This window comes from Aulostomus chinensis, chromosome 19, assembly GCF_037954235.1.
Source record: "Aulostomus chinensis isolate RoL2024-O1b breed Wild chromosome 19, RoL_Achi_v1.0, whole genome shotgun sequence".
NCBI lineage: Eukaryota > Metazoa > Chordata > Actinopteri > Syngnathiformes > Aulostomidae > Aulostomus > Aulostomus chinensis.
In genome coordinates, this window is record NC_141338.1 from 4,285,648 (window position 1) to 4,312,918 (window position 27,271).

General features: G+C 44.2%; 2 protein-coding genes across 4 annotated transcripts; one reads left to right on the forward strand and one right to left on the reverse strand.

Moving 5' to 3' along the window:
• Positions 1–518: 518 nt before the first annotated feature.
• On the reverse strand, positions 519–7,826 carry c9 (complement component 9). Its single transcript, XM_086187201.1, has 11 exons — positions 7,695–7,826; positions 7,520–7,610; positions 5,590–5,740; positions 5,226–5,367; positions 4,105–4,243; positions 3,786–4,007; positions 3,463–3,703; positions 2,900–3,031; positions 2,189–2,364; positions 1,065–1,299; positions 519–969 (listed from the first exon to the last, which is right to left on the reverse strand). The coding sequence occupies exons 1-11, from the start codon at positions 7,766–7,768 to the stop codon at positions 809–811; spliced, it is 1,764 nt and encodes a 587-aa protein (XP_086043327.1). The 5' UTR covers positions 7,769–7,826; the 3' UTR covers positions 519–808.
• Positions 7,827–9,556: 1,730 nt separating this feature from the next.
• Positions 9,557–26,922, forward strand: dab2 (DAB adaptor protein 2). Of its 3 annotated transcripts, none has more exons than XM_086187718.1 (15): positions 9,557–9,666; positions 19,488–19,774; positions 19,883–20,022; positions 20,719–20,817; positions 20,900–21,031; positions 21,854–21,937; positions 22,191–22,217; positions 22,310–22,360; positions 22,488–22,550; positions 23,704–24,342; positions 24,841–24,964; positions 25,452–26,090; positions 26,181–26,362; positions 26,443–26,531; positions 26,620–26,922. In XM_086187718.1, the coding sequence occupies exons 2-14, from the start codon at positions 19,630–19,632 to the stop codon at positions 26,512–26,514; spliced, it is 2,397 nt and encodes a 798-aa protein (XP_086043844.1). In that variant the 5' UTR covers positions 9,557–9,666; positions 19,488–19,629; the 3' UTR covers positions 26,515–26,531; positions 26,620–26,922. The 3 variants fall into 3 exon arrangements, with proteins under 3 accessions (XP_086043844.1, XP_086043843.1, XP_086043845.1); XM_086187717.1 differs by lacking the exon at positions 9,557–9,666 and adding an exon at positions 16,266–16,393 and having other exon boundaries at positions 26,620–26,921; XM_086187719.1 differs by lacking the exons at positions 9,557–9,666; positions 23,704–24,342 and adding an exon at positions 16,266–16,393 and having other exon boundaries at positions 26,620–26,917.
• Positions 26,923–27,271: the final 349 nt, after the last annotated feature.

Here is a 27,271-nt window from a genome sequence, read left to right on the forward strand (position 1 = left end):
TGAAAAGGTGAATGGATGAGATGTCTTTTATGTTCGTGTCCAACACCTTTAATCTCCTGGGTGTCACCTCTCTCAGCGTTAAAGCAGCTCCCCATCTGGTTTTCATTTGAACAGCACAGCCGACTGGAATGTGCCCCTGCTTTTAAAAATGAGTTATTAGCCCATTAATACATATTTTAGCTCGCACTCCTTAAAGCGAACCAAAGCTGAAGGAAACAGTGTTGAGTTCGGAAAGCTGAACTTCTTGTGGATTGAACAATGGAACATGCATTTGTTTCAGTGTTTGTTTGCCTTTTTATAACTGAATCTTAAGAATGGCATATATATATATATATGTGTGTGTGTGTGTGTGTGTGTATATATATATATATATATATACATACAATATACATATATTTATTTAGAATTAGAATTAATGTTATCCAGCTCCCACAAGGTTAGTTTGAGTATCTAACAAAAGGTAGAGGTACGCATGACACATCTATGTTTAACAAAGATTATCCTTAGAAATATCAATATGTGCTAACAATTGATAGTTTAATTCAACATAGTGCAATCACAAATATTACATGAAAAAAAATCTGACTACTCATAAATAACTGCAATTCTACCAACAGCAATATCAATAATGACCTCCAGGTGGCTCTAGACACCTTTTGAGGTGATGGAAAACTGCCATATTTTGACTTGTCATCTTGTATATGTGTGATTGTGTGATTGTGTGATTGTGTGTGTGCGTGTGTGTGTGTGTGTGCGTGTGTGTGTGTGTGTGTGTGTGTGTGTGTGTTTTGAATGGCTATGGCTGAGCTCAGCAGTGTTCGTGACTGCTGGTGTCTCCTCGACAAACAGCTCCGAGGAGTCCGCCTGTGTTGCAGCTACGAGTCCTGGTGCGTTCTCCTCCGCTACAGCTGGACCAGGCTGACCAGCACCCCCAGTTGCCTTCCTGAGTGACAGTTGGCCTTGAGCCTCCTAAATATTTTACAATTTCAGACAAATTGCAAATAGTCACACGAACACCCTCACTGGGATTTTGTCAGATTTGATGTATCATTGTTCATTCTCACCTTGGTGTTTCGCTTTATCTGCTTTGTAAATCTGGCAGGCCAAGCCCTCAAAAAGAGGAGAGCACATGCAGAAACACTTTCCATCCAGCAGAGCCAGAGTGCCTCCATTTTGGCAAGGCTTACACTTGCACACATTGTACTCTGCTATGTAGTCGGCGGTGGCCTGCTTTATGTTGGCTATCTTGGCATTTGCATCGGGCAGGTCCAAAGGAACCAACATATAGATGGGGTCCGGCTGTTGGAAGGAGAAAAAAATAAATAGCGTCATTTACTGGCTTTAGTGGCCTTTCATTTGTGTCGTGTCTTCCAACAAAACTAAGAATACAAAGCCAGCTGTTTGTAAAGTGAGTAGACGGGTTACACTCGCAGCTCGTGTTCTTAGGAACAGCGAACATCTGACATCAGCAGGAAGTAACTTCCTGCCCACGGCAGTTTGTTACATTACTCTTTATATTACTTTTCCTGACATAATCGGGAATCACATTTTTTCGCTTCAAAATTCAGTCTGCGCATGGCGCCTCTGCGTGAACGTCTGCAGCTAAAGTTTGAGATTGGAGTTTTGGTTGTTTTTTTTTTCTCCAAAATTACAAGCACGATGAGCAGCACATCTGGACCCCTGCAGAGGTCTTACCTTTAGGCGTGTGTGGTGGAGGGGTTTCCAGAGGTCAGAGGTACTGTTTTGTTTTTTTTTTATTATTATTATTCCATCGCACATTCGCCATCAATGATCTTGCCGTGAACTATCTCCAGCTGCTGACTGTAAGTGGTCACATGCACACGCAGCGATTGAAGGGTTTTAAAACAACAGAGGTCCGACAAAAAAATATTCAAGTAAATTTCAGTATTGACCTTTTATTTGTAATTCCTTGTGACGAGGGAAAGTAAAGTTATGATGCAACTGGAACTTCTCAAAACTTCTAAGAGCAGTAACATTCAGCTCTGACCTGGGATTCTTCGGTCCTTATGGCTCATTTTCAGACAGTTTTTACCTCCATAACCAAAAACTTATAATTCTGTCTGGACCAAAGTGGTAGACAGACATGCTAACTGTGTCTGGAGGTGTGTTGCAAACATGGTTATAAACATGGTCATTGCGGTGCAAAACCCACAATAATCAATCCTACCTCACTGTCAATCAGCGCGGGCGCATCAGCGATACTCCGGGCCCAGGCTTGATACGTTTCCAGGTCCATCACACCATCCTTATTTAATTTGGCCCTCATAGTTACAGCACTTTCCAGGGTACCTCCTTTCACCGATGTCATCACCTTATCCACCACCGCTTTTCCTGCAGCCTCAGCTGTGTAGCAACAGAGGTCTTACAGTCAGTAATACTCCGTGCACTGATTCTAGAATGTTAAGCTTTCTCACGATACGTCATCAAAAGAAAAGCGCTCATCGGTCAAATCTATCTCAGTGCAGTCTTTAGAGTTCTGTCGTCGTGTTTTCATGCTTGAGAGGCTGAGTCGCGCTGCATTGCCAGGATCAACAGCGAGTCCTCTGACACCAACTACTAGCCACCTGACTAGACCGCAGCATCCAGAGTGACTCAGGAAAGCATTTTCTGATCAGTTGCTCCGAAAATAAAAGCCTTCATAGACACAATGGCCAACCCTGTGACAACAAGCCACATTTTCGAATCCTGACCAACACAATCGAGTCATGCTTTCGCTTTTTACTTCATTTTTTTTGGTCAAAAAAATAACTTTGTCTTTTCCTGTGGTTTAGAAAGAAGAACAATGGTCAGAAATCACGTATGTGTCTACATGGCATGTATGTACTGTGTCAAGATTGACGTTTTGTTAGCTTGAGAAGGTTAAACAGCGTAAGCTGACCTGTGGTCTTTGGCGATACAGTTTCACAACCGTCTTTGTTGTAGTGGCCTTTTCCGTCAAGCGCCGGGGTGTTACCAAAGTCTAAAGAGATGCCCAGTTTGATGCATTCTTGAATCTTTCTCTCGGTCAGATCTGCAACAGTCAAGAAAGAGGAGGAGATTAGCGCGTTTGGCTTTTAATGTAGTCAACACTTGTCGGACGACAATGGAGAGGTTTAACTTTTGAAAAACAAGATCCCAACTGGCCGCCAGTATCCCACGCTGACGTTTGGTTCAGTGTGGGCTGTGATGGGTCATCAAAACTCAGCGCAACTCAAATCCCTAATTTAATATAGAATATGATGAGAGCTGATGTTGATACTTTTTAGGTTTTTTTTATTTCGTTAAATCCATAAATCCTTATCCAGGAGCCCTGCTGGAGTCTTTCCCAGCTGTCATCGGGCGAGAGGCCTGGTACAGTCTGGACAGGTCGGCAGTCTACCGCAGGGCTCACACATGTCCAACATCTTTCTGACGTGCCCGTTGGGATCGTGTTAAACGCGCCATTTGCTTGGCTCCACATACTTTTTGAGTTGATGGCGTCCTGATTGAGAACGTAGACCCACTCATATTCACCACCAGTCTTTCCATTTTTGGTGTAGTGAGTCCCATAGTCCTCCAGGAAGGCGAAATAAATTCCCTTATCGTATTGCACAGGCAAAGACTTGACGTGCTCCAGGAATTCATCGGCCACTTGCAGCAGATGAGAGCGAAGCCTGTAGGTGCTCAGTTGGACTCGGCCCCTCACCCGCATGAAGCTCTTGTTCTGAGCATCCAGCAGAGTTTTATTGGTAAATGCAGATGTGTTGCATGTTTGTTTGGATGATATTTCACCGGCTGGTGTTTACCTTGATGTTGCTGTACTCTGAGACCTCCTTGATCATGGCTTTCTTCTCGTACTCGCTGTTGAACTTAAAATCTACAGAGGTTTTGGACATGGACTCCTCACTTGGGGTGAATTTGAATGAAAGTCCCATGTCAGCTTTGACAGTCGTTTCTCTCAGTATGTCCCTCAGAAGGCTGTGAGTGTCTTCGAAAATTTCTCTCGAGATGGTTTCTTCCACTCGAGTCTGGAAAGTGCCAAAGGGGAGAGGGAATTCTCAAAGATCTTCGCTGACTAGAAAGCCTCCTCATGATCAAATTCCGGAGAGAATGTTGATGGCTAACCTCATAGTTGAGGACACCAACATTCCAGGGAAGCCGGTCGGTCTTCCTAGTGTTCGGATTGCCCACTGTCTGACACCTCCCATTGAAGAAATCATTGTTGAAGGGATTCATGCGAGGATCTGCACCCAAGATGCTGATTCTGAAGCCCGGGAACAGAAAACATTAGAAATAGTGCTGTCAGGCGATTAAAAAAATTCATCTGATTAATTACAGGATTTGTAATTAATTAATCTAATGAATCACATTTTTAATCTCATATCTGCTTAAGGTCCCCAAATAAAGAAATCGAATTCTAGGACATGACAAAGTTGAAGTGCTTGACTAATCAAACGAATACACTAAGAAGAGAAGATTTGAAATCCACGTTTTGTTTTGTTTTTATTGGCGATTGAGTAAAACCTGAGTCAGGGCATCTTAAGGCGGAGGCTCAAACAGGCACTTTGACGAGCGACGCATGTGTGAAGTGATGCCACCGCCAAGTACAGGTCCTTCAGTGGGCCAAGTTTAAAATGCTGGTGTCTGGGTAAAATTTGCATGAAATTGCCACTCAAGTGTGCTATAATTAATCTGGTGTTAGTTTTTATATATATATTTTTTTATATAACGCGTTTATTTGCGGTGTAGTTAATTTATCTAATTAATGCGTTAAAGTGACAGCCCTAATTATAAAATGTGACATCACAACATATGACCCCAGAGCCCCTGACACATACGATGAGCGTAGCTTCTTTCAGGTATTTGTACGAACAGAAACTCCACTGAATCGGCTCCAGCCAGTAGCACGGGCGAAAAACCCAGTCTGCCCAGTTGGATGTCACGCTTCGTGCACACTTCAAGCATCTGTGTTGGAATTCAATTGCTAAGACTTTGAAACAGGACGAAACTGCCAACCTGACTATTTTTCAGTTTAAAAGTAAAAAAAAAAAGATATAACTTTGTTTCAAATCAATCCAATGTGAAATGCAAAGATATTTATTTCCCTGCCAGATGATGTTATGAGCTTTGGGCCAACTATAGTTGGTTGAGGTCTTGAGTGTGAAGTGATATGATGCGCTGTCGTTTTAAGGCACCATGTTCTTTGGACTCCAACTGAAGAAGCTGGTCACTAAACTGACTCTTACCCGTATCCCGCTGTCCTGCTTTGCTCATTGGTGTCCACGACTCTGGTACCACAAGGTTTACGCACAGGTTCACAGTCCTCATCTGATCCGTCTTCACAGTCATAGTCCCCGTTGCACATCAGCCTCTTGTTGACGCAAGAGCCTGAGAAAAGATGGTGCTCACTGTCCTTTGTCTTGTCAATTCATAAATATTCTACACAAACACAACAGAACGTTGGAAATCTCTTGTATTCATTTTATTTTTGTAATTCATGGCTCTGTCAAAATTAGGCATCGATGACAAGAATCTGACTGGAAACAGAAGACATTGGATTTTCTTTTTCTCCATGTCGGCTCATAAATGAACAATGTAACTTAGCGGTACCTGACTCGCACTGGAGCTGGGAGTCTGAGCACACTGGAGGCGGTGGCAGCTGGCAAGGAGCGTTGGTTACACATAACTCTCTGTCCCCTATCGATCCCTGGCAGGCCTCACCGCCAAACTGGCCAAAAACCTCCACACTCCGAGAACGCCTCTGGGGGAGGACACATGATATGACACTTTGGTGTGCAGAGACAGGAGCTGCTAGAAACTGTTACACTGAGAAACAAGGCTTTGAAAATTGAAGGTTGTTGACCAAATTGTGAAATATGAACAAAAGTAGCTCAGCGACTCTTTTAAGTCTCTTACGCTGATTCAGAGGCTGCAGAACCGCACACGGGAGAAGTTTGCCTCAGAGCTCTCTGACACAATGTCTGCCTGAAGTGAAAACCAGCCACAAAGTCTTGTAAAACGTTATGAGAGATTCTACTTTGAACAGGTTTTCCTAAATTGAACCGAATGTTTATGTCCTCTGACCCAGGAGGTTTCAGGTGGTGCTGGCTAGCTACATTAGCTAACAGCATCGCCCAAGCCCACACTGAATTTCTATCTGTTAGATAGGAATTATTACTTTCCATCAAGAAAGTAAAAATATTTAAAAAATAACTTTCTTCAATGCGAATTCGAGGGATACATCTCCACGCCGACTGTTACAATCCTGAAATCCTGCATCCTGTCGTTCACAAGCAACATGAAAGTGTTTGTAGAGGTTGTATAAGAACTGTCATGTCTTCATGGACCACTAAGGGGCTGCAGACCACAGACTGAAGACCCCACTAAGGGGCTGCAGACCACAGACTGAAGACCCCACTAAGGGGCTGCAGACCACAGACTGAAGACCCCACTAAGGGGCTGCAGACCACAGACTGAAGACCCCACTAAGGGGCTGCAGACCACAGACTGAAGACCCCACTAAGGGGCTGCAGACCACAGACTGAAGACCCCACTAAGGGGCTGCAGACCACAGACTGAAGACCCCTGATCCAAGGAGAAGTCAGCAATGCAGCTAAGAGCCTCGTGCCTGACCTTTCGAAAGGTGAAAATCATAGAGACAGTTCGCCCATGGCAAGGCGATCCTGCAGCAAACAGCGTTGCTCCATCACCAAACTTTTTCCACCGGTGAGCCAAGAATGGAACTTATCAGAAACTCACTTGATTGAATTTTTTTATCCAAGGTTTTACATGTTTGAATAACAATCTAACACGTCGTTTCAGTGCGAATCAAATACATTTGCGCAGGTTTTTTTTTTCTCTATCAAATCACAAGTCATATATCATTGATGTCAACTTATGACGACAAAGGATCCTGCATATTTGAAAAGTGTTTCACTTCACACAAGGAAATAGCATAAACTGATTTATTGTATATTTTTTGATTTGTATTATTGTAATTATTCTACATGTGTCAGGTTAAATTTGGTCCACCTGGCCCCACTTGTCTGTCAGTTGTTTCCCTGATTATTGTGGTACTGCTGGCCAGAGTTAGTGTATCAAATGTACCGTTGTTAGATTAATACATTAAACGTAGTTAGTGTTGTTGTATTAATATACTACATTTGGTGACTGCCAGGGACCTTTATGGTATTAAAAGTAAAACCCAAAGCTGTTGGATCTCTGAAAATGGAACCTTTGTTGGAAATATTGGGCACATTAGACTTTGCTAACATCGTCTTATACTCAGAAAAAGAAAGCGTAAACGACCCAAAATACACTTTCCTGTGGAATAATCATACATATGTAACAGTAGTGGGTTTTATGTACTGCATGTTTTATATCCCAGAGCTTAACGCAACATAACATTTTCATACGATTGTACTCGCGCGTCTGCAAGCTAGAATCTTAAGGATGTCAGAATCTGCACATAACGTGTTCCATTTTGCATTTGTGAAGCACTCAGGAATGACGTTTTACAGTCAGACGTGAACGGACTCACTCTGGTTTTGGTGCACGGCTCACAAGGACTCCACTCTGACCAGGGGCCCCACACGCAATTCACTGCTGGGGTGAGAGGAAGCTCCACTGCCCTGAAAGGCAGAATTCAGGACCTGATTAATTAACACCATTCGTGAACTCCCCACCACATCAGAGTCATTCAGATATGTACTTACCCTCCTTCTTGAAGAAGGCCTAGCATCAGACTCAGGCCACAGAGGCCCAGTGAGAGAGAAACCACAGACTTCATGACGAACCTATCGGATCAGTGTTGCGTGTCTGCCTCTACTTGGTCTTTTAAGCTCCAGCTTTGTTAATAATTGTCTACTTGCTAAAGGACGATGTTTTCTCGTCAAAGTCAATAGTTTGGATTTCAGAGGCGGTGATACTGAGTCTGGGTTTCAGAAACTCCCAAATGAGAATCTATGCACTTGTTTGAGGTAAAACTTCTGACTCATCCAGTCAGAATATTTTGCTCTGTACAGTGTAAGATAAAAACTACATATACCAGGTGATTCATGCAAAATGTGCTCAAGGTACCTCCTCATTTTGTCGGCTTCTATTAAGAGAGAAATGCACATTTGGGGTCACGTGACTCACGCATCACATTCATGCCAAAATGAACCCAGGGGATTATTTTGACTTTGTTTCTTGTCTTTAAAGGTGTGTGACTTTTTTTTTTTTAATTACATAAACAAATATATTTAAGAATGTGTTCATATGTATTTTTCGACACAGATGTTAATTTTAGAATTATATATATTATCTCATTTTGTTTTATTATTCATATTATTATCTTTATTTGATTTTTTATGATGTAAATTTTGCTTTTCATAAACTTTTGTGGGCCCAATTTCTTAACTTCTATCTCTAAAGCTAAAGAACCACATGACATCAGGGTTAATTCATTCTAAATGTTTAAATTATAAAATAAAAAGAAAACAATGGCTGCCAAAATGTGTGTAGAAAAGTGGCCAAATATCTAATAAGTCTTGACTAGTTTTGCTCGCGTGAAATTCTCTTCACTGTCCTGAGAGGCTGGTGTCAATCCCAGCATGCACAGGCTCACAAGCCTATTCCCGCTTTTACATCACATGAGGTCAAAGGTCATTTATTGGGTTGTGTTTTTCACTCTGAAATGCCTCAAGTCTCTGGAGATACTGCGATCCTGTATTTCCAGGATGAAGCAACAGTTCATGCAGGTTTACAGAGACTAAAACAAATATTTAAAGGGCCATTTTTTTGGGGGTTTTTCTTCCTCGACTGTTGTAGGACATCAACAAGGTCATTGTGTGAGAGCTGAGGAGCTAAATAACAAAAGAGTCAAACATCAGCCACGTACACACCAACTGTGAGTGCCAACAAAACAGTGTGGTTCTCAGGTTTGAAGAGTGTGTGCAGCGAGGAGTGTGTTGAGACACAACACTTTGTCCACTAGATGGCAACATCGAACAGGTAAGAGGAGTGAGTGGTTGCCTGTGTGTTCTTGGCTCACACCCCCACGCAGGGTCTAAGTTACACACTGGGATTGTAATAACACTCTGTAAACCTGCGTTAACTTCTTTCTCTTACAACACGGACTCTTTGTCTCACAAATATGGTCAAGTAAGTGTGACACAATGCACAGGAAGTCTCAAACCGTTGCATGTAATGATCTGTCATGTGATCTGGGAGGCTTCTGCTGACTCGGCAGTACTCTGTTCTTCATAAGCAGCCAGTGCAGTGAGTATAAGTGACGGAAAAAAGGAAAAAGCAGGCTACTTGAGCAAACAGATGACAAAATTTAATAGATATGAGTGTCAGAATATCTGAGCCGTCGTGATCGAGTCAATCGTTCCTCGTGAAGCTCTTCGGTGTCATACTTGTCCATCTGAGGGAGTCAAACTGATGTTAAATTCCAGAATAATCAGCAGACTGACAAGTATTTTCTGCTGACTTAAATAAACAGTGAAGGAGTGGTCCCTGGTGTGCTGAGAGCCAATCTGGGGGGCTGCCCTGTCCTGGTTCTTTCCCTGTATCTGTTAGCAGAGCTCGGGTAGTCGAGGGGCTATGTGGTCACGGCCCATTGGAGAGGCACAAATATGTGCTGAAGTCACCACTTTTTTGAGGTTCGGCAGTTTCCTCCAAACTTTCTCAGGAAACCAGAGGGTAGGTAAGGTGCTTGGCCAATATTTCTCCTGACTAGAAAGACTTCCTGTTTTTTTTTTGTTTTTTGTTTTCCTAGCAAGAGGAGGGGGATGCAACTGTGTGGAAATACTTGTAGAACAACATATTGGTCAGTTTTACTGTCATTTAGTTGTTGTCGTGTTTAAAAAAAAAGAAAAAAAGAATTGTACAAGTGTTTGCTATATTTTTCTACTTGGTCAAGGGCTGATCTGGCAGTTAAGGGTTAAAAAAGACCGCAGAGGCTCAAATCTAAGACAGAGCTCAATTATGGACTGTAGATAAGTGGCTATCTTCCTTTCTAACTGCAGTGGCAGATGCCTCCATGATTCACGCCCCACACGCTTGATGTTTTAATTGCGGCCTTCCTGTCATAAACTGAAGAAAGGACACTTCCCATTTGATAGACTTTGCCAGCATTCTATCATAAACCCTCGAATATGTGAAGGTTTTGGTGCCCCGTGTTTTCATCCTGGAATCCCGAATGCACCAGAAGTCGGAGTATTTACAAGTCCGACGTGACCTCCTGGGTGAGGTTGCTTTGTCTAAAAAGACAATGAATCACTTTCAGAAGAACGAGGAACCATAATTATAACAGAACGTCAGCAAAGCAGTGATGCTCGCAAACCACGTCACCGGAGCATAACAAAAAAAAAAAAAATGGAAATAAAGAAAAAAAAAGTGACCACCCCAGAACTTACTTCTCCCCCGTATCTCCACTTGTCAGCGCTGGTTTGACCTCAAGTGATCTCAGATGTTGCAGGTGGTCATTCAAGTTGTCCGCATTCATTTAACCGATTTTTTTAAAAGTTAAAGAGTTGGGGGGGAAAAAAAGGATGAATGGTGACAAGGAAACTGAGGAGGCTTCCATTTTTTTAATTCGAGATAAGGCAACAAAAAAAAAAATCTGCGATGAAGCAAAAGAAGAAACAATGCGAAAAGCTTGTGATCCTTCTCTTAGATTTCGGAATGAAAGTTTTGTGAAACTGTGAGAAAAAAAATGGAATTAAATTCTTTTGTTTAACAAAATAAAAGCAAGTTTTCATGTCTTGGTAATGTAGCAGAGTTTCCAGCGAAGTTCTCTTCTAAGGTTGATCAACTGGAAATTACAGTGAAAAATATGTAAATTTTGAATGTGAATTTAAGGAGGTGATGTGGACCTTTGACCACCAAAAGCCTTGCAGCTCATTGCTGAGTCCCACTGGACATTACAAACACATCTCAAGTGATTTCTTCAAGGCTCTCCAGCGGCGGCGGAACAAAAATTCAGAATATTTCAACAAGCAAATATTTGTTTCGCAGGTTTAACGGTTGCACACACGTAGTCTCTACGAATTCCATTCTAGACTTCAGGTTTCTGCTGAATACTGCAAAGTTCGGCTTCCAAAATATCTGAGCGGTCAATCCAGGAAACATCTTGCACCATTCTCCACATTGAAGCTGAAGTATTCATTGAACACAAGCATATTTTTGACCACAATGATTGAGATCTGTAGATTGCAGCTGTTGGGCCACCAGGAGGGAAAACAGGCTCTCAACCGGTCAATATTCTGTTTTCTAAGAGGCTCAACTCCTAACAACCAGCTTCTGTCAGCAGAACACAGGATACAAAGCCAGGAAGGACGTCCTTCCTCTGTCCTTTTCCCTCTCACTGTACATCTCTTTAATGTTAGACAGACAATATTCTGTAGTTCTTGGATGTCACAGCTATATTGGACTGGATGTTTGGGACCTGCTTTGAGGGAAAGGTGGAGATGTTATTGTTATTTCTGCCTGCTCCCATGTGGTCTTTGGCTCTGCAGTGTTTCAGTGTTTATTGCACCAACAGGTCTATGACCAAGGCGACAGATTTACTGTTGGGACACATCTTTGAGAAATGCACCAAGGCTGCTGAAAGCTCCAGGGGGTGGGTTCTAGGCTACGGGGCTCCCTCCTACCTTTGCTGCAGAGCGTCATTGTTTCACTTTTCATCTTCATACTTCTCGTATTTGTCCACTAATATGCTTATGTATTAGTTTGAACTTAGGCTGAGCTTGACCGGTATTTTCTCAGAGGTTGGGTGTCTGGTGTACAGACGCTGAGGTGCATGTGCACAGTCAACAAATCCAATTCAGGGGGCTGTTAGCCAGATTTCCTGGACCAGCAGGAAAAAAGTTGCCGGCTGCTGCTTTTCAGGCTGCATCTACGACAGCCACCCTGCATTGATCCGTGCTAGCACAGGAGGGACGCCTGTTTCAACCTGCTATTGCTTTTAATGTAGTGGAGAACTCTCATTTGTATTTCAGCCATAATTGTTGTGGCTAATCAGCTAATCGCTATGCAGAACAGCTCTGAGGTTGCAGTTCCAGGGGGACTTTGAAAGTGGCAGCATGCAGGAAGCTCAAGGGGCCGAGGATGGCGCCTGGAGTCACCGCCCAGTGACGCGCTTTCAAGAGTTAAGCTGTTCCGGTAAAACCAGACGACCACCTTTTGCTACATCTTTGCTCCTCTGGTGTGAAAATGGAGAACTCTGAAACACTGCGGTCCCCCGAGGCGGCTGCGGTGTGGACGCGCAGCAACGAAAATTTGTGAAAACACCGACAACCTTAGAAGTGTATCTGCTCCTCAGACACACTCATAGATGGTTATTTTAGCAGCAACAGCAAAACTAACACTTGCTTATATTGAGGGTCTTTGGTTCAACCAGTAAACATGAGTACAGGAAAGATTATCACACAGCAACTGTGTAGTTCAACCGTCAGCTGAGCTTAAAATGAGCAGAGGAGACACAACGGCAGGGTTGCGGCGGGAGTTTTCGGGCCTCTGTCAGTCATGGGAACACTGACATCACCACACTGACACACTCATGTTCGTACGGACCTTAATGCGGACGCTTACACAACTTTCTACAAATGGTTGGTTTCCCTTCCTGATCATTTGTTTGGTTTTCCATGTTGAGTTCTATGTGGCTGTGTACGAGCTTTTCTCTTTAATTATCCCAAACAAACATCGACTGATCCATCTGCAAACATGGAACAAAACACTCCTTCCTGGGAAAATCATCGCTGCCACGGAGGAGGGTATAAAAACTGTCATTAAACTCATGAATCACTATGCATTTAAATGCAACGCCATTTAAACGCTCGGAAGCTGGCGAGCGGCTTCCTGGCATCAGTTTACTGTATTTGCGATAAAACGGTGTCAGCGGAGGGAAATGTCGTGTCTCTTTTTCTTCTTCTTCTTCTTCGGAAAAAAAAAAAGTGCTGTGTTAGCAGCAGTTGAGCTTCCCTCTCTGAGTCAGGCTCCTCTTTCCCCTCTCTGACACAACACGCTTAGCTTTCCCCAAGAAACTGTTTAAAAATTTCTCTCAGAAAAACCAAACGCCGCTTCGGTGCATTCGTAATTTTTTTTTTGGTGACTGATATTGAACACACTTGCTCCTTTTTAGCCATTCTGTCACAAAGCAGCGATTGACGAGTCATGTCTAAATCACATAATTCACATGTTTTTTGTGTCTTTAAAATGAATATAGAAATGTGCTTTGAATAAATAAAATAGGGATTTTGACCTTAAATGTTATGCAGCTGGCTGCACGGTGGTGCAGTGGTCAGCACTGTCGCCTCACAGCAAGAAGGTTCCGGGTTCGAGTCCCAGCTCGGGCGCGGGATCTTTCTGTGTGGAGTCTGCATGTTCTCTCTGTTCCTGTGTGGGTTCTCTCTGGTACTCCAGCTTCCTCCCACAGTCCAAAGACGTCAATTTGGGGACGAGGCTGATTGATACTCTAAATTGACCGTAGGTATGAATGAGAGTGTGAATGGTTGTTCGTCTCTGTATGTTGGCCCTGCGATGGACTGGCGACCTGTCCAGGGTGAACCCCGCCACTCGCTGGGATAGGCTCCAGCCCCCCCCCCCCCCCCCCGCAACCCTTAATGTGTAGGAATAAGCGGAAGACAATGGATGGATGGATGTTATGCAGCTAATTTGGAGACTGGCTGCTGACTTTGGATGAGTGGGTACAACTTGTAAGCAGTTTTTCCACCGTGGTGTGAGATGTTTACATAATAATGACGACGATGATGATGATGATAGAGCACACACACCTGATGTGACCAGGTGTCACATTGGATTTTCTCACCGTTCTGCAGGTCCGTATCATTAAAACTGATCAAATTTGAATTTCCATCAGGAAGAATGATACCATGTTTACACAGAAAAGCAAAAACCAGAACAAATGGACTAATTTCATGTTGGAGAGAAGATCAAGCCAAAGCCCCAAAACACACGGTTTTTATGTGACACCCACCAGACCCCAGCTGCAGGTCGACCCGTCATCAAACATTGTAGCAACATGCCTAGACATGGAGGATGAACAGCACTCTGTGTACAACTGATTTAATGTGACATAATTGGATCTAAAAGTGCTAAAAGTGGTATATTTTCAAATCCCAGATCCCCAGAGGGTGGATATAGGGTAGGGTGGAGCCTATCCCAGGTGCCTTCAGGCGAGATGCGGGGTTCACCCTGGACGGGTCACCAGTCCATGGCAGGGCCAACATAGAGAGACAAACAACCATTCGCTCTCACAGCCACATCTACTGTCAATTTAGAGTCTGGATTAACCTGGTCCCCTCTTGATGTCTTTGGACTGTGGGAGGAAGCTGGAGTACCAGAGAGAACCCACACAGGAACAGGGAGAACATGCAGGGGCGACAGTGCTGACCACCACACCACCGTGCCGCCCCATCACCATTCTTTAAATTTGGTACTGTACTTCGGGGCACCGGCAATCTCTCACGAATCTCATACGTACCAAGCAACCAAACGCTGATTTCTTGCTCATACGGATGTCACATTTTAAGAAATGTTGTGTTTGTGGCCCATCGTAGACGGTGTCCTCTTTACCAGTTACAATAATTTGGTACGCTTCAGCTGCTGCGTACGCTGGACCAACATATCAGCAGAAGACTTTGCACCAGCATCCTGTAATGATCACTTCTGCTTCTGCAGAAGAGGCCACTGTCACTGATGTAGATGGAAAGTTACACTTACAAACAAGCAAACAATGTTTTTGGAATTATGCTCAGTCACCATCCTCCTCAAAGCCTCCTGGGTGCTGCATTAGAGAGCTAAGCCCCACAGCTGACTGCTAGTTAGCTTAGCACAATGAATGGTAGCAAATGGGCATGTCAGCACACCTCGGTCAAAAGTGATCAACCGGATCAGGCTCAAGATCTCGGTTCAGCCAGAAGTGATCCTCTCATCCTCTCTTAAAAAGTCGGCCATGACCAGTGGTTGCAGTCGCCCTTCTAGTTGTCAACAGATGATTTGTTTTGTTGGCTGAGCTGCGGTTTTGAGGTGCCGTGTGAAATCACTGCACCCAGCAGTTTGGTCAGGAAAGTAGTTCCAACTATGTTGTGTTAAAGCAGACAAAGATCATTGTGGAGCAAAGCGCATTTGATAGCTTGTGATGGAGGAATGCTAACAGAAGGTTTGCCAACTGTCTGGACCGCCTGTATATTGGGCCAAATAAAAATGTCCCACATGCCATCTGCCACCTTGTGGTGCACGAGCCTTGAGTATTAAAAGCAAAGGATTTCTCCATTTTATTTTTATAAAAAAAAAAAAAAAGAACTGAATGCAGTGGCATTCCCCTTCAGTCTCCCTTCAGATCTTGATTTGAATGACAGATGTGAACGCAGCGCGCCACAAAGGACGGCTCGATTAACGGGATGAACAACTGCTGCTGGTCCTCCATACTAGAGAGAAGAGGGAGAGAAAGGATTGAGGGAGTGGGACAGAAGAGGGGAAGAGCAGATGTCAGATAATGAGACATCATCTTTGGTTCGTCTGACTGTCGCAGTCAGAATCTTCTCTCGATTCATGGTTTCTGTATTTTGGCATAAATCTAAGCCTTGCTATAGGTGGCGGAGAGCATTTGTCGAGTCGCGGTTTCAGAGTTTGTACAGTACAATAAGAGGATGCAGGCTCTTATCGCATCATGCAGGTTTTTAGGCAACCTCCTAATCAGAACATCTAGAAAAAAAGTAGTGCATAAGGCCGGTTGTACGTGGAGAAAAATGAGGTAATTCTCTCCTATCGCCACCTCAGGGAGTTGGCACCCTCTGGGCTAACCTGCCCATCCACTGCCATTCATTATGCTAAGCTAACTAGCGGTCAAGCGCTAAATTTCAGCTCCCCGATCCACACTCAGAAGAGAGAAGGACGTCCATCTTCTTTGCTCTGGGGATGAAGGCAAATTGGTGGGCTTCTGAAAAAAAAGTTGTAGTGTTTCTTTAAAATGTCCAATTTTATCTGAAGTTCTCAGCCCAGAGCAGGTCAGGGCCTCTGGAACAGGTCTGCGTAAATCAAAGCTAGTTTTTGTCAGCAATGTGGCTGCGCGTCGTTTATCATGACCCACAAACCTCATGTCAGGACGACCCACCGTGTTATTTTCTTAACTCCTCCTCCTCCTCCAGCTGAGCTCTGCAGTGAGCTGGGTCTGTCCGTCACTCAGGCAGTGAAGGGTTAAACCTGGAGTTTGCTGCAGCAGCAGTCTCTCTCTCTCTCTCTCTCTCTCTCTCTCTCTCTCTCTCTCTCTCTCTCTCTCTCTCTCTCTCTCTCTCTCTCTCTCCGTCCACGACATTTAGCGGAAAACATCTGACTGCTGCAGCTCGTTAGATTTTCCTCATTTTTGCCCCAGAGCCGCGGACGCATCACGGGAACGAGGATCACGGTTTGTAAACGTCTTTCTTGTTTGTTTTTTTGGGTTGTTGTTTTTTAAAACCTGCTACGCAACGGTTAACGGGCTTCTGTCCATCCGTGCATTCATTAAGATTCCGGCATTTAGTCGTAGAACAACGGCGTTTATTTGAGTGAAAAGTTGGTTTTACAAGTTGAGAACCAACTTCTGAGTCCATTTTCTCTATCACTCCGAGAAGTCACTCAACTGAGAAATATGTCCTTGGTGGTTTTCTGATTCGGCAAAACAAACCGTAAAAACACTTCGTTTCCAAACTCTTGTCTCTGAAGGCTGCAACCTTCTAATCTCGTAACGTGTGTTTTCTTTTGTGCAGTTTTTTTTTTAAACATCCAGCATCCAGGTTTGATGCCATTTTCACTCTGTATGAAAGTGTTTCCCTCAGAGGGCCTGTGGTATTTCACCATCTCATTCACTTGCAGACTGACTCATTCCCTGATTTCCTCCAGATGTGCTGTAGTTTACGTTTCCTGACGGCCCAGGATTGTGACATTTCTGCCCTGCACTGCTGCTATTTCTGCTGACAAATATGAATCTACACTTGTACCGTGTGTGTGCGTGCGTGTGTGTGTGTGTCTGTGTGTGTCTGTGTGCGTGCGTGCGTGTGTGTGTGTGTGTGTGTGTGTGTCTACGTGGTATTTTGTATTGTGACACTCTTGATTGCTGTGTGAAGTTACAGATTTCCTATCCTTCATTTGGTGCTTGTGGCTGCCTTTCTGAATTACATGTTAAAATGTAATCCTTTAACTGGAAATTGCTGACATTTCACCCTTTTTATTAGACATTTTATGTGTGTGTGTGTGTGTGACTCTGATACCAATGGAGTTGCTGGACAAGTGCAGTCATGTGTCACACTTATGTAAATGGCACATCAGCAAGTGTTGAGGGTCTTGTTTTTCTGTGCTTCCCCTCACAGCAACAAAAACAGTGTGTGTGTGTGTGTGTGTGTGTGTGTGTGTGTGTGTGTGTGTGTGCTGTAAAGGAATTTAAATGTCACCATGGGGAACCAAACACACTTGCTGCTTGTTTCCTTGACTTCAAAATATTGGCGGATAAAATTCGTATTTAATAGTTCTACCGCTGCAAAAAGAAGCTGCAACAATTGAGAGGGAAAACAAACTAACACCGAGAGACTTGATTGCAATCCCAACATGGCCGACTGCAAATATCCAACGGCAGGAAAGTGCAGTATCTGGTAAATCACGTCTGTGTGTGTGAAAGCAGGATTTTAATGAATTTTGTGGTGCTGCGTCAAAATTCATCCTGCCGACTTAAGAAAACATCTGTGTTGCGTCACAGTGTTTTGTAGTTTTTCAGTGAAAATGAGAGGAGAGGCATGATGAACGTTCCCTCTCGCACTGCAAATGGTATCGCAGTCACGTCAGGCAAAATATTCGCAACAATTTTTCTTCCAAACACTGCAGCCATGTTGCCAGCTACTCTGATTATTGATGAAAATGCTGAAAAGTTTGCCGGTTCCAGACTCTCAACTGTAACAATTCACTGTCTATGACACAGAATCGGTGTGTTTTGGACTGTTGGATGAGCAGAAGAGGCAGTTTGAACACTGACATTGTGACTTGTGATCTGTTCATCTGTCACTCTTGGATGTGATTTATGGGGAAGTGACCGTTGGCACGGGGCTGGAACGCACCCAGTGACCTGGGAGCTGTCATGTTATCTCATCCTGTAGAGCTGCCATTTCCTCTTAGAATCAAACAAATAAGCTGCCTGATTAATTTTATCATCAGCTCCCAGTCAGAGGGTGCAATCCTCCAGCAGGGCCACCTCAACCAAACTCCATGTAAGAAAAATATGGCAGGTCTTCACTACATAAAAAAAAACTCCCCCAAAATTGAAATGGTTCTTCCTCGGCTCACGTGACACTCCTCGGCAAAGTTTAGTGAAATTTGGCCTCAAAGTTTTTGGTGTAAATCCGGCTAAGAGACAGAAAAGCAGCCCAGCGAACACGACTTGGACTTCCTGGGTGGAGGTGAATCTCAATCTGGACTGGGTTGCTGTTTTTAATCCTCTTTACATGACAACTTTGCATCATCTCTCAGGGGCACACAGGCGTTATCTTTTTATGGAACTCCAGAGCATAATCGATTCAAGGGCCTAATTTCCGTTTGTAGATGCTTAGCTTGGCATCATGAGATCTTTTGCTCTGCTCGCGGAAGGTTAACCTCATGTAATTGCTCAACCTTTGCTCGCTGTCAACCTTTGGTCTGTCCTATAGTGCTCACAACCTCTCTAAACCGCCAGTGTAGCCTCTGCAGCTGCTCCTGAAGGTATGTGTGCCGCACGTAGAGCCGTGTTTGTGTTGGATAACGCTGGTTACTCAGAGCAGAAGTTGTTTTATGGTGTTTTTTTTTGTTGTTGTTTTTGTTTTTGATCCGGCTAAAAGTAATGGAGTGTTAGAGATGATGATTATGCTGACTTGAAGAGATGAGGAGATGTTTCAGGGACCCTCTGCTCTTTAGTTTCCTCTGTTCCTCGTGTCGAATGTACAATAATTGCAGAGGCATTCATGAATAATGTACAGATGAATATGACAAGCATGTTTGCCCTAAGCCGCCATGCTCATTCCAGATGTGACCATCACGGGTCTGAAATCACATGATGTGACTGTATGGTTCTAAAGTTTTACCGAAGACACATCATCCCATTTTTTTTTTTGAAGCTCAGCGACTGGTGATGGGGAGAACCTTCTGCTCTTCAGGATGAATTCATCCGAGTCTTTTTGCGAGCCGAGTGACAGACACTTTTCGAAGCGTTGTCCTCTTTTTTTTTTCTCTCTCTCTCTTTTTTTGGTCTTACGAGGATAAGTCATTTTATAGGTCATATGTCTTGTTGTGCTTCCGCTCTCTCTGAGGGTTGCTTCTGTGGTTGTAAATGTTTACAATGGATCGTTAAAAGAATGATTGCTTATGGCGTGCAAAAAAAAAAAGATCTGAAGTTCTTTACAGTCCAATATCTTGTTTCTAACTGGAAAAAGTTGGTTAACGTGTCATCTTCTCTTTTCCTCCTTACACCCCCACGCCGTCCCACTTCACTTTTTCTGCTCTAGACGAAGCATGTGTGGATGTTGAGTGTCGTCTGCTCGGTTGCCCTCGTCGCCCCTGAACTCAGAGCCTTCGTCTGCTGACCCCCGTCCCCCCCCCCCCCTCCCTGTCCTCGCTCCATTTGTCCAGTGAGGCCCCCACCACGCCATGTCTGCAGAGGTGGAGAACAGCGCGCCCGTCCCGGCTGATACGAGCGTCACGTCCCCAGCGACAGCCACAAACCCCAACACCCCTCCCCAATCCCCGGCAACAGCCACATCCAAGGTCCCGTTCAAAAAAGAGAAGAAGAAGGGTGAGTGATGCTGGTCAGAGTCATGACTTGATCTGGACATTGGACCCGTTAATCATTCTTATATTTACTTAAATAAATCTGTTGTAATTTTTTTTTTTTTTTTTACAGCAACAGAGAAAACAGATGAGTACCTGCTGGCCAGGTTTCAAGGAGATGGCGTCAGGTACAAGGCCAAGCTGATTGGCATCGATGACGTTCCAGAAGCCCGAGGGGACAAAATGTGCCAGGACTCCATGATGAAGCTCAAGGTGCCGCACAGGACCTGTGACTTTGCCTCGCTGTGTTTCTGAATCATGAACGTTTAAAAAAAAAAAGAAAAAAAGAACTCTGATTATCTATCGAATGTGAAGCAACAACAGTTAGCATGCTAGCTAAAGAAGAGTAAGTAAATTTTACATTTTCAATGGGACTCCCTTTTACCTGGGAAGATTTCTTTGCCTTAAAAACAGCCGTCGCTAACAAGTGGCTGAAGGAGACCACAAATGTCATCAGACCGAAGCAGAAGAAGTGTGGGTGTAGCTGTGGCGTTGAGGTTCTGCGTCTGCGGCGTTGTTTTTGCATCGCATAACATTCGCGTTCTGCTTCTAATTATTACACTTCTGCTTCAAAAATCCTAGACATTTTGTGTGTTGGTGAATAAATACCACATAAACGTTTGTGTGCTTCAGAGTTTAGCTTAGCATGGGCTCGAGGTCCAGGGAGCCCATGGTGGTGCTAACATCTGGGCTGGCCCACAAGATGAAATCATCCCTACTGGTTTGGAGTTAGGATTTGAAAACTTACCTGTATATCAACTTTACGGGAATGGCACTTCAAATCTGGTTTGTTGAAATGGAATTTCCGTTGAATTTTCCTGGACGGCTCTGCTGGTGAAAGTCACATTTGCGTCGCAACGGCTGTAAAAGTTTGTTTCATCGCTGAGGGTGTTTTTGTATTTACTCCAGGGCATGGCAGTGGCTGCACGGTCCCAAGGAAAACACAAACAGAGGATTTGGGTCAATATTTCCATGTCAGGCATCAAGATCATTGATGAGAAATCAGGAGTGAGTTCTGCCGTTCCTCTCAGATCACGCTGGTGTGTATTTGGTTCTCCGACTAATGAACGGTGACGTCCGTGTGTCTCAGGTGATTGAACATGAGCACGTGGTGAATAAGATCTCCTTCATCGCCAGAGACGTGACGGACAACAGAGCGTTCGGATACGTGTGCGGAGCAGAAGGGCAGCATCAGTTCTTCGCCATAAAGACTGCACAGCAGGTGACGATGACTCATGAACAGAAACGCAAACGCCTTCGTACTCGCAACTGAATACACGAACAGCGACAAGGCATGTCGCATCTTTACTTGGAACCAGGCTGACGGGCAGCACTTTCCAGGCAGCACACACACACACACACACACACACACACACACGCGCGCGCGCGTGCGCACACACTTGGGATGGCATGACACTGTATTTCAGTTGTGTGTCATATTTTTTTTTAGCTTTCTAAGCTAAAAGAGCATTAGCATAACTCCTTCCCCCTTTTCAAAGTTAAGCTCTCTGCTGCAACAGGTCAACCTTTGTAAATATCCTGGTAGAATGTCAGGCTCTGGTCATGGAACTGTGGTTGCGGTTAATACAAAATGAATTCATATATTAGCTTCTTGTTGTCCAGATCCTAGAGCTACGTAATACACGGTTGTGGATTCTGTGGCGGAGGACTACAAAAATTAAAAATGTGTCAAATTTGGAGGGGGATGCTTCTGTCATGACCAGCGTTCTCAGCCAGCCTCACTGAATCATACGGTCTCGCCCGCTTCCAGTTGTTTCAATCCATTTTTTTGCCCTTATTTCTCCCCTCATGAGCAACTTCACCCTGTTTCCAAGGTGTACGGTGTGTAAAGATTGTTGTCTTTTTAAATCCATGGTGCAGGCACCCTTCCAAACAACACAGGGAACCAAACTTATAGCCCAGTTTTTGCAACACAATAGACGATGGTTGCATTGCTGGGGCACCCTGGATGAAAAAAAACGTAAAACAAAAGGTTTGACTTCCTTCTGAACGCAGCTTACTGGAGATTCTTGTGACGTTGCAGGCGGAGCCCTTGGTCATTGACCTGAAGGATCTCTTCCAAGTCATCTTCAACATGAGGAAGAAAGATGCCGAGGCCTCTCAGAAGGTAACCGGCCCAGAGGCTTTTCAAGTTTTCCTTTCCAAAGTTTTTACACTGAGAACAAACTTTCTTAAAGCCAATGAAAAGTGTTCTGACGTAGTCAGGGTGGCTGGGTAGACTGGGTGTACGTCCCTCCTGAGAGCAAACACTGCCTCTCTGTGTTCCTTCAATGAATAACATCATTCCATTGACATGATGTGGAATGACATGTCTGAGTAAATTATAAAAATAATCATTAACAACCTAGCTCTGTTTACAGGTTGAAAACGGCGGCACGGTTGTTGAGGTAAGCATTTGGACGCGTTTACTTTCTCCAAATAGTCCGTAAATCTTTCCCTTAAACCTTCTGTTTTGCTTTTTTTTTCTCTCTGTTTTCAGAATGGAGGCGATGCTTTGCAGAGTGCCAACGGTGAAGCTAAAGCAGCCCAAGTAAGAGATTCTGTCCTGTTCTGTTTGTAGCAGAACATTGCATTTATTCATTTATTTATTTTTAGATTTTAATTATTCATAGTTGCTAGGCAAATACAGTCTGTTTCTGTCTCTTCCCAACGTCCAGCCAGTTGAGCAGCTTGACCTTTTTGGAGACATGTCGACACCCCCAGACATCCAGGCTCCAAATGTAAGTGTGTTGCTGTGGTCCCTTCAACTGGGCCGGTATCCTACTTTCTAGTGGTCCGTACAAGTGTAGCACCAGTCTGAACCCTATTATTAGATAATCTGAAGAGAATGTGTGCACGTTTCCATCCGCCACTGTTTGGTGAATATTATGATCGTCCCTCTCACAGACGCTTCATCAAGAGATATAATATAGAATTTCAGGAGGATGCCGACGATATGCGGCCTGATTTAACGCGGTTAAAAGAAAGAGAAAAAAAAAGGCTTCTCTATATAACCTCAGCCCCTCTCGGAACAAGTGTATGAACTCAATTCTTAAAAGAATACAACTTATGTGTTTAATTGTTAAAAATCAAATTCTACGCCCAAGCGCAGGTTCATTTCGACGTAATCAGATGGACTCTTCTAAGAATTGAGTCGCCGCTTCATATTTACCAATCTCATTGTCATCTAACATTTAAAGCTGCTACGAGTTGAAGCTTCCATGTTGATTGGCTGCCCTTTTTTTTTTTTCCCCCACCGGACATGTGAACTTGGAACCGTTTAAAAAAAAACAAAAATATTAAAAATGAATCCCAGGTAGACGGGAGTTACCGTCCTGTGGTTGTTTTTTTTGGTTTGGTTTTCTTCCCCGGTGGGTCATGTCCAACATCAGGAATGCAATCAACGCACCGGAAAGATGTGAAAGATATTTAAAAAAGCGGCAGATTCTTGTCACTCGGGCTTCTATACTGTAACAGTATTAATATCTTTGAGCCCATCGATAACCACGTCCACCGCAGGGTCATTTGACCGCGGATGGAATCCTCTCAAACCTCTTCTCATAGCCGACAAGACCCAGATGTCAGCAGGTGTGAGCTATTTTTTTTTTTTTTTTTGGCCGGTGGGAAAAGGGGCTTTGTTGACATCTAAGTTAGTATTGTTTTCCATCACTTTTGCTGACTTGGAGTTGAAATTTAAACTTTAGACCGTGATATATCATCAAATTTGATGTGATCTGTATTTATGAGGTAAATATGTGACTGGTAGCAGCTTCAAATGTCTTATCACGCCACGTGATTCATTTTCCATGTTGTTAACACTTGTGTTTATTTCTCTCTGCAGAACTGATTTATAAATCTCCTTTTCTCTCCCACTGTCCCTCTCATGTTAACCAGGACTCTAATGATATTCTCTTGCTGGACTTCTCTGCTGAAGTTGACAGCAATCAGAATTGCATAAAGGGGAACTCCTTTCTAACTTCCTGTGCCCCTGACCATAGGGCATCTCCCCAGACAGAGAACCCCTTTTCCTCAACATTTGGCTACTTTCCAACCCCAGACAGTGACCCTTTCAGAGATGACCCCCTTTCTAAATCACCCATTCGTTCAGCACCCGACATTTCACAGATTTCCTTCACCACCACCACCACCACCGCCACCAATCACCTAATCAGCACTGCTGGCAACTCTTATAGGACGATAATTAATGATGCTTTGAATAGAGACTCTGAACCCCTCAGTCAGCAGATAAATGGGTTATCCAGCAAGACCATGATCCTCGCTCTCAGTAACGGCCAGTGGCCTCTAGGTGGCAGAATAACTCAGGGCAGCACCATCACCATGATGGATGGGAATGAGTCTGGACCTGGTCTCTCTACCAAAAACCCATTTTTTGACTCATCTCCAACAACACCTCCCGTTTCTAACGGCGTTACTCATCACCCGCAACCCCCGGCGTCTCATAGCAAGGATTCAGTTGTCATAAACCCACCTCCGCAGAGCTCTAAGGCCGGACGAGCTCGAAGGAACGCAAAGGTGAAATTGCTCAGCTAGATTTGCTGTGTTGCATGTGCGATGCCTGAAGCAGGTTTTATTTCCCACAGCGTAATTGGTTTCTAACACCTCCCAGTCTGAGCGGCGGGGTTGTGCATGGGTGTCTTGACAGGATATTTTAGAGGTTGCACTGGGTTTAGATATGAGGCCTGTAATTTCCGAGTTGGCTTGTTGTTTGGAGCGGTTCTGTCTGAACGCATGCACCGGTGGTCACGTGCTTCTATAACTGCCTTCAATAATTGACACTTTGTGATGCTCTACTCCTTTTTTTTTTGCCTCCACTCATAATCTTTTCTAACATTCATGCTTCCACAAATAAAGCACCGGTAAGTGGCAAAGCATGTATCAGGTAAATAATATTTATTTCTGACATGCATAATTTTTTGTGAATAATTCTGTTAATCTTAATTTCTAAGTATTATGTGTTATTTGATGTTGACGTGGCTGTAATTTTACATCATTATAATTTTATGTGAATAGGCTACATCAAGCGACTTATTTGGAGTAGAGCTGTTTGCCTCTCCTGGTAATTCAGATTCTGCTCCAGGCGACCTTTTCAACAGCGCACCGGCCAACCCTGCTCCTTCCTCCATAGCTGCTTTGGGTAATAACAAGAAAGTCTTATGTGTATATTGAAGATATACTTCACCCAAATGGTGTATTTAGACTTTAAATTACTCACAAGTCACTCACAAATGAGTGTCTAGAGCTCACAAAGCTGTTTTCCCCCACTGCGTTAGTTCTCCGTAGCTCCAGTTTACAAACTGTTGCCAAATGCCTAGCCAGGTGTAATCCTCGCCTTCGTTCTCCAGCTCCGTGCTTGGTATGAAATACATCCAATGATGTGTTTAAGCATTTGTAAACGGACATTTTGGGACAGGCTTGCTGTTGTGAGCCATCAGTCACCTTTGGCTCCAAGCTAAATATTCATGACTGGCTCTTTCTGCATTCTGGAGTCCCAAAAAAAGGATGCAGGGGTGAAAAAAATGTCATGGTGAGCTCAAGACACCTATTTGAGAAATAAAAGGCTAAATACTGTTAAAGTTGTGTATCATTCGATATCATAAACTCGTATCGTTCATAATATTCAGGAGATCTTCAGTTAGGTCCTCCAGCGACTACCGGGATCCCAGCTAACCCTGGCATGTGGGGAGCCTCCACCGTTGCCCCCTCCATGTTCCAGATACCAGGAATGACAGTTCCAGTCCAGAGGCCCACCTACCCACAGCCTTCTGCCTTTGGTGGTCTACCCATACCACCAACAGCCTGGGCCCCGCAGATGCCATCTCAGTTTGGTCCCCCGCCTCTCTCCCCACCCCACCTGGCCTGGGGCCAGCCAGCTGGGCCACTAACTTCTCCAGGTTGGGGTCAACCAGCTATGACCAACCCGTTTACAGCAATGGGCAACCAGCAAGGTCCGTCACGCCCCCCTCCTCGACCACCTGGCAAAGAGGCTCCTCCTAAGGTTGAGAACAGTGCCTTCACAGCTTTGGACCCGCTTGGAGATAAAGAGAAGAAGACAGGAAAGGACATGTTCAAAGACTTCCAGCTTGCCAAACCGCCTGCCATCCCAGCCAGGAAAGGGGAGCAAGTATCCAACTCTACTCTGGCCCCCGGCGGCAAAGAAGCAGGGGCGTTTGATGAGTACTTCTCCAGTAAAGTGGGCCTGGCTCAAGATGCTGCCGATCACGACGACTTCGATATCAATCAAATCTCAGGAGCTGTTCATGGTAAGAAAGCCGCTTCAGAAAAGCGCTGGAGGTTGTGTTGTACAGATGTTTGGAAAACCGACCTGAGATTTTTCCACCGTCTGTGTTTAGATGCTCCTAAACCGCCGTCTACTTCGAGCTTGACCCCCGGCCTCCTTGATGCCGCCTTCGCTTCTGCTCCCCTCACAAACAACTCGTCAGCAGCCCAGGCACAAGGAGTCAATCAAGACATGTTTGACGAAGCGTTCGGAGCTCCTAATCCCACTCCGTTTGGAGTACCGCCTGTAGCTATGGTACTGAGGAGCGCACAGAGATGTGAAGTGTCACCTTCTCGAGTAACACCCTAATAATTCTCATCTGATTTTAATGGCAGAGTGCACCCGTTGGTCAGAGCTCTGGTTCAACAGCTGCCTTTGGGGCTCCTTTTGGAAATCCATTTGCTTGACCAGGATTGTTTTCCTAGTAAGTATTCATTTCATTTCTTCACTGATTTTACCTTTTTTTTTTTTTTTTTTTTAATATTTCAACGTCTTTTTTTTTGTCCTCACAGTTGAGAGAAAGAAAATGGAGAAAATGAGACCTTTGTATCTAATGACATCTTTGGGAGAAGCTGCTACAACTTGCGCAAGACAATCCAAATGATGAACTCGCCCTTCTTTCACGTCACCATGTCTGATGTCGTTGTTTTTTTTTTTTTTGTATCCAATTAGCAGCCCCCTTATTTCTGAAGACCACTGATCCAACAAGTAAATGTTTTGTCATGATCTGCTGAAGAAAGAAACATGCTATGTGAGAGAAGACACATCCAAAGAGGTTCACTGCTGATGTTGCTTGTACTAAAGAAATAAAATAATTCAATGATGAAGCTGCGTGTTGTTCATCAGTCAAGATGGAGACAGAGGTCAAAAGATGCAAAGATTTCTGTCTTCGTCCTCAAGAGCGGGCGTTCCGCTGCTGTGTGCGCTTGAATGGGCTTTTGTCCATTCATTGTCTGTCTAGAAGCCTGAGTGAAAGATGACCTGGATGGTGGTCCTGTTCCTCAACAGACTCGGACATCAGAGCCCTCCCCTGCCACCTCCTAAGACCCAAGCTAGTTAGCTTAGCACAATGAATAATAGCGGGTAGGAATATTAGCATACCTCAGTCAAAAGTCATCAACTATGGCCCTTTTCACTAGTCTTTGCTTGCAAGAATGTAATGAG

Excerpts from the sequence above, each read along its gene's own strand:
- c9 (XM_086187201.1), bottom strand. The coding sequence starts at position 7,768 with ATGAAGTCTGTGGTTTCTCTCTCACTGGGCCTCTGTGGCCTGAGTCTG. Across the intron at positions 5,741-7,519 it reads AGCCGTGCACCAAAACCAGA|AGGCGTTCTCGGAGTGTGGA; the intron begins GTGAGTCCGTTC and ends GTCCTCCCCCAG. Across the intron at positions 4,244-5,225 it reads AGCAGGACAGCGGGATACGG|AATCAGCATCTTGGGTGCAG; the intron begins GTAAGAGTCAGT and ends CCCGGGCTTCAG.
- dab2 (XM_086187718.1), top strand. The coding sequence starts at position 19,630 with ATGTCTGCAGAGGTGGAGAACAGCGCGCCCGTCCCGGCTGATACGAGC. Across the intron at positions 19,775-19,882 it reads CAAAAAAGAGAAGAAGAAGG|CAACAGAGAAAACAGATGAG; the intron begins GTGAGTGATGCT and ends TTTTTTTTACAG. Across the intron at positions 21,032-21,853 it reads CCATAAAGACTGCACAGCAG|GCGGAGCCCTTGGTCATTGA; the intron begins GTGACGATGACT and ends GTGACGTTGCAG.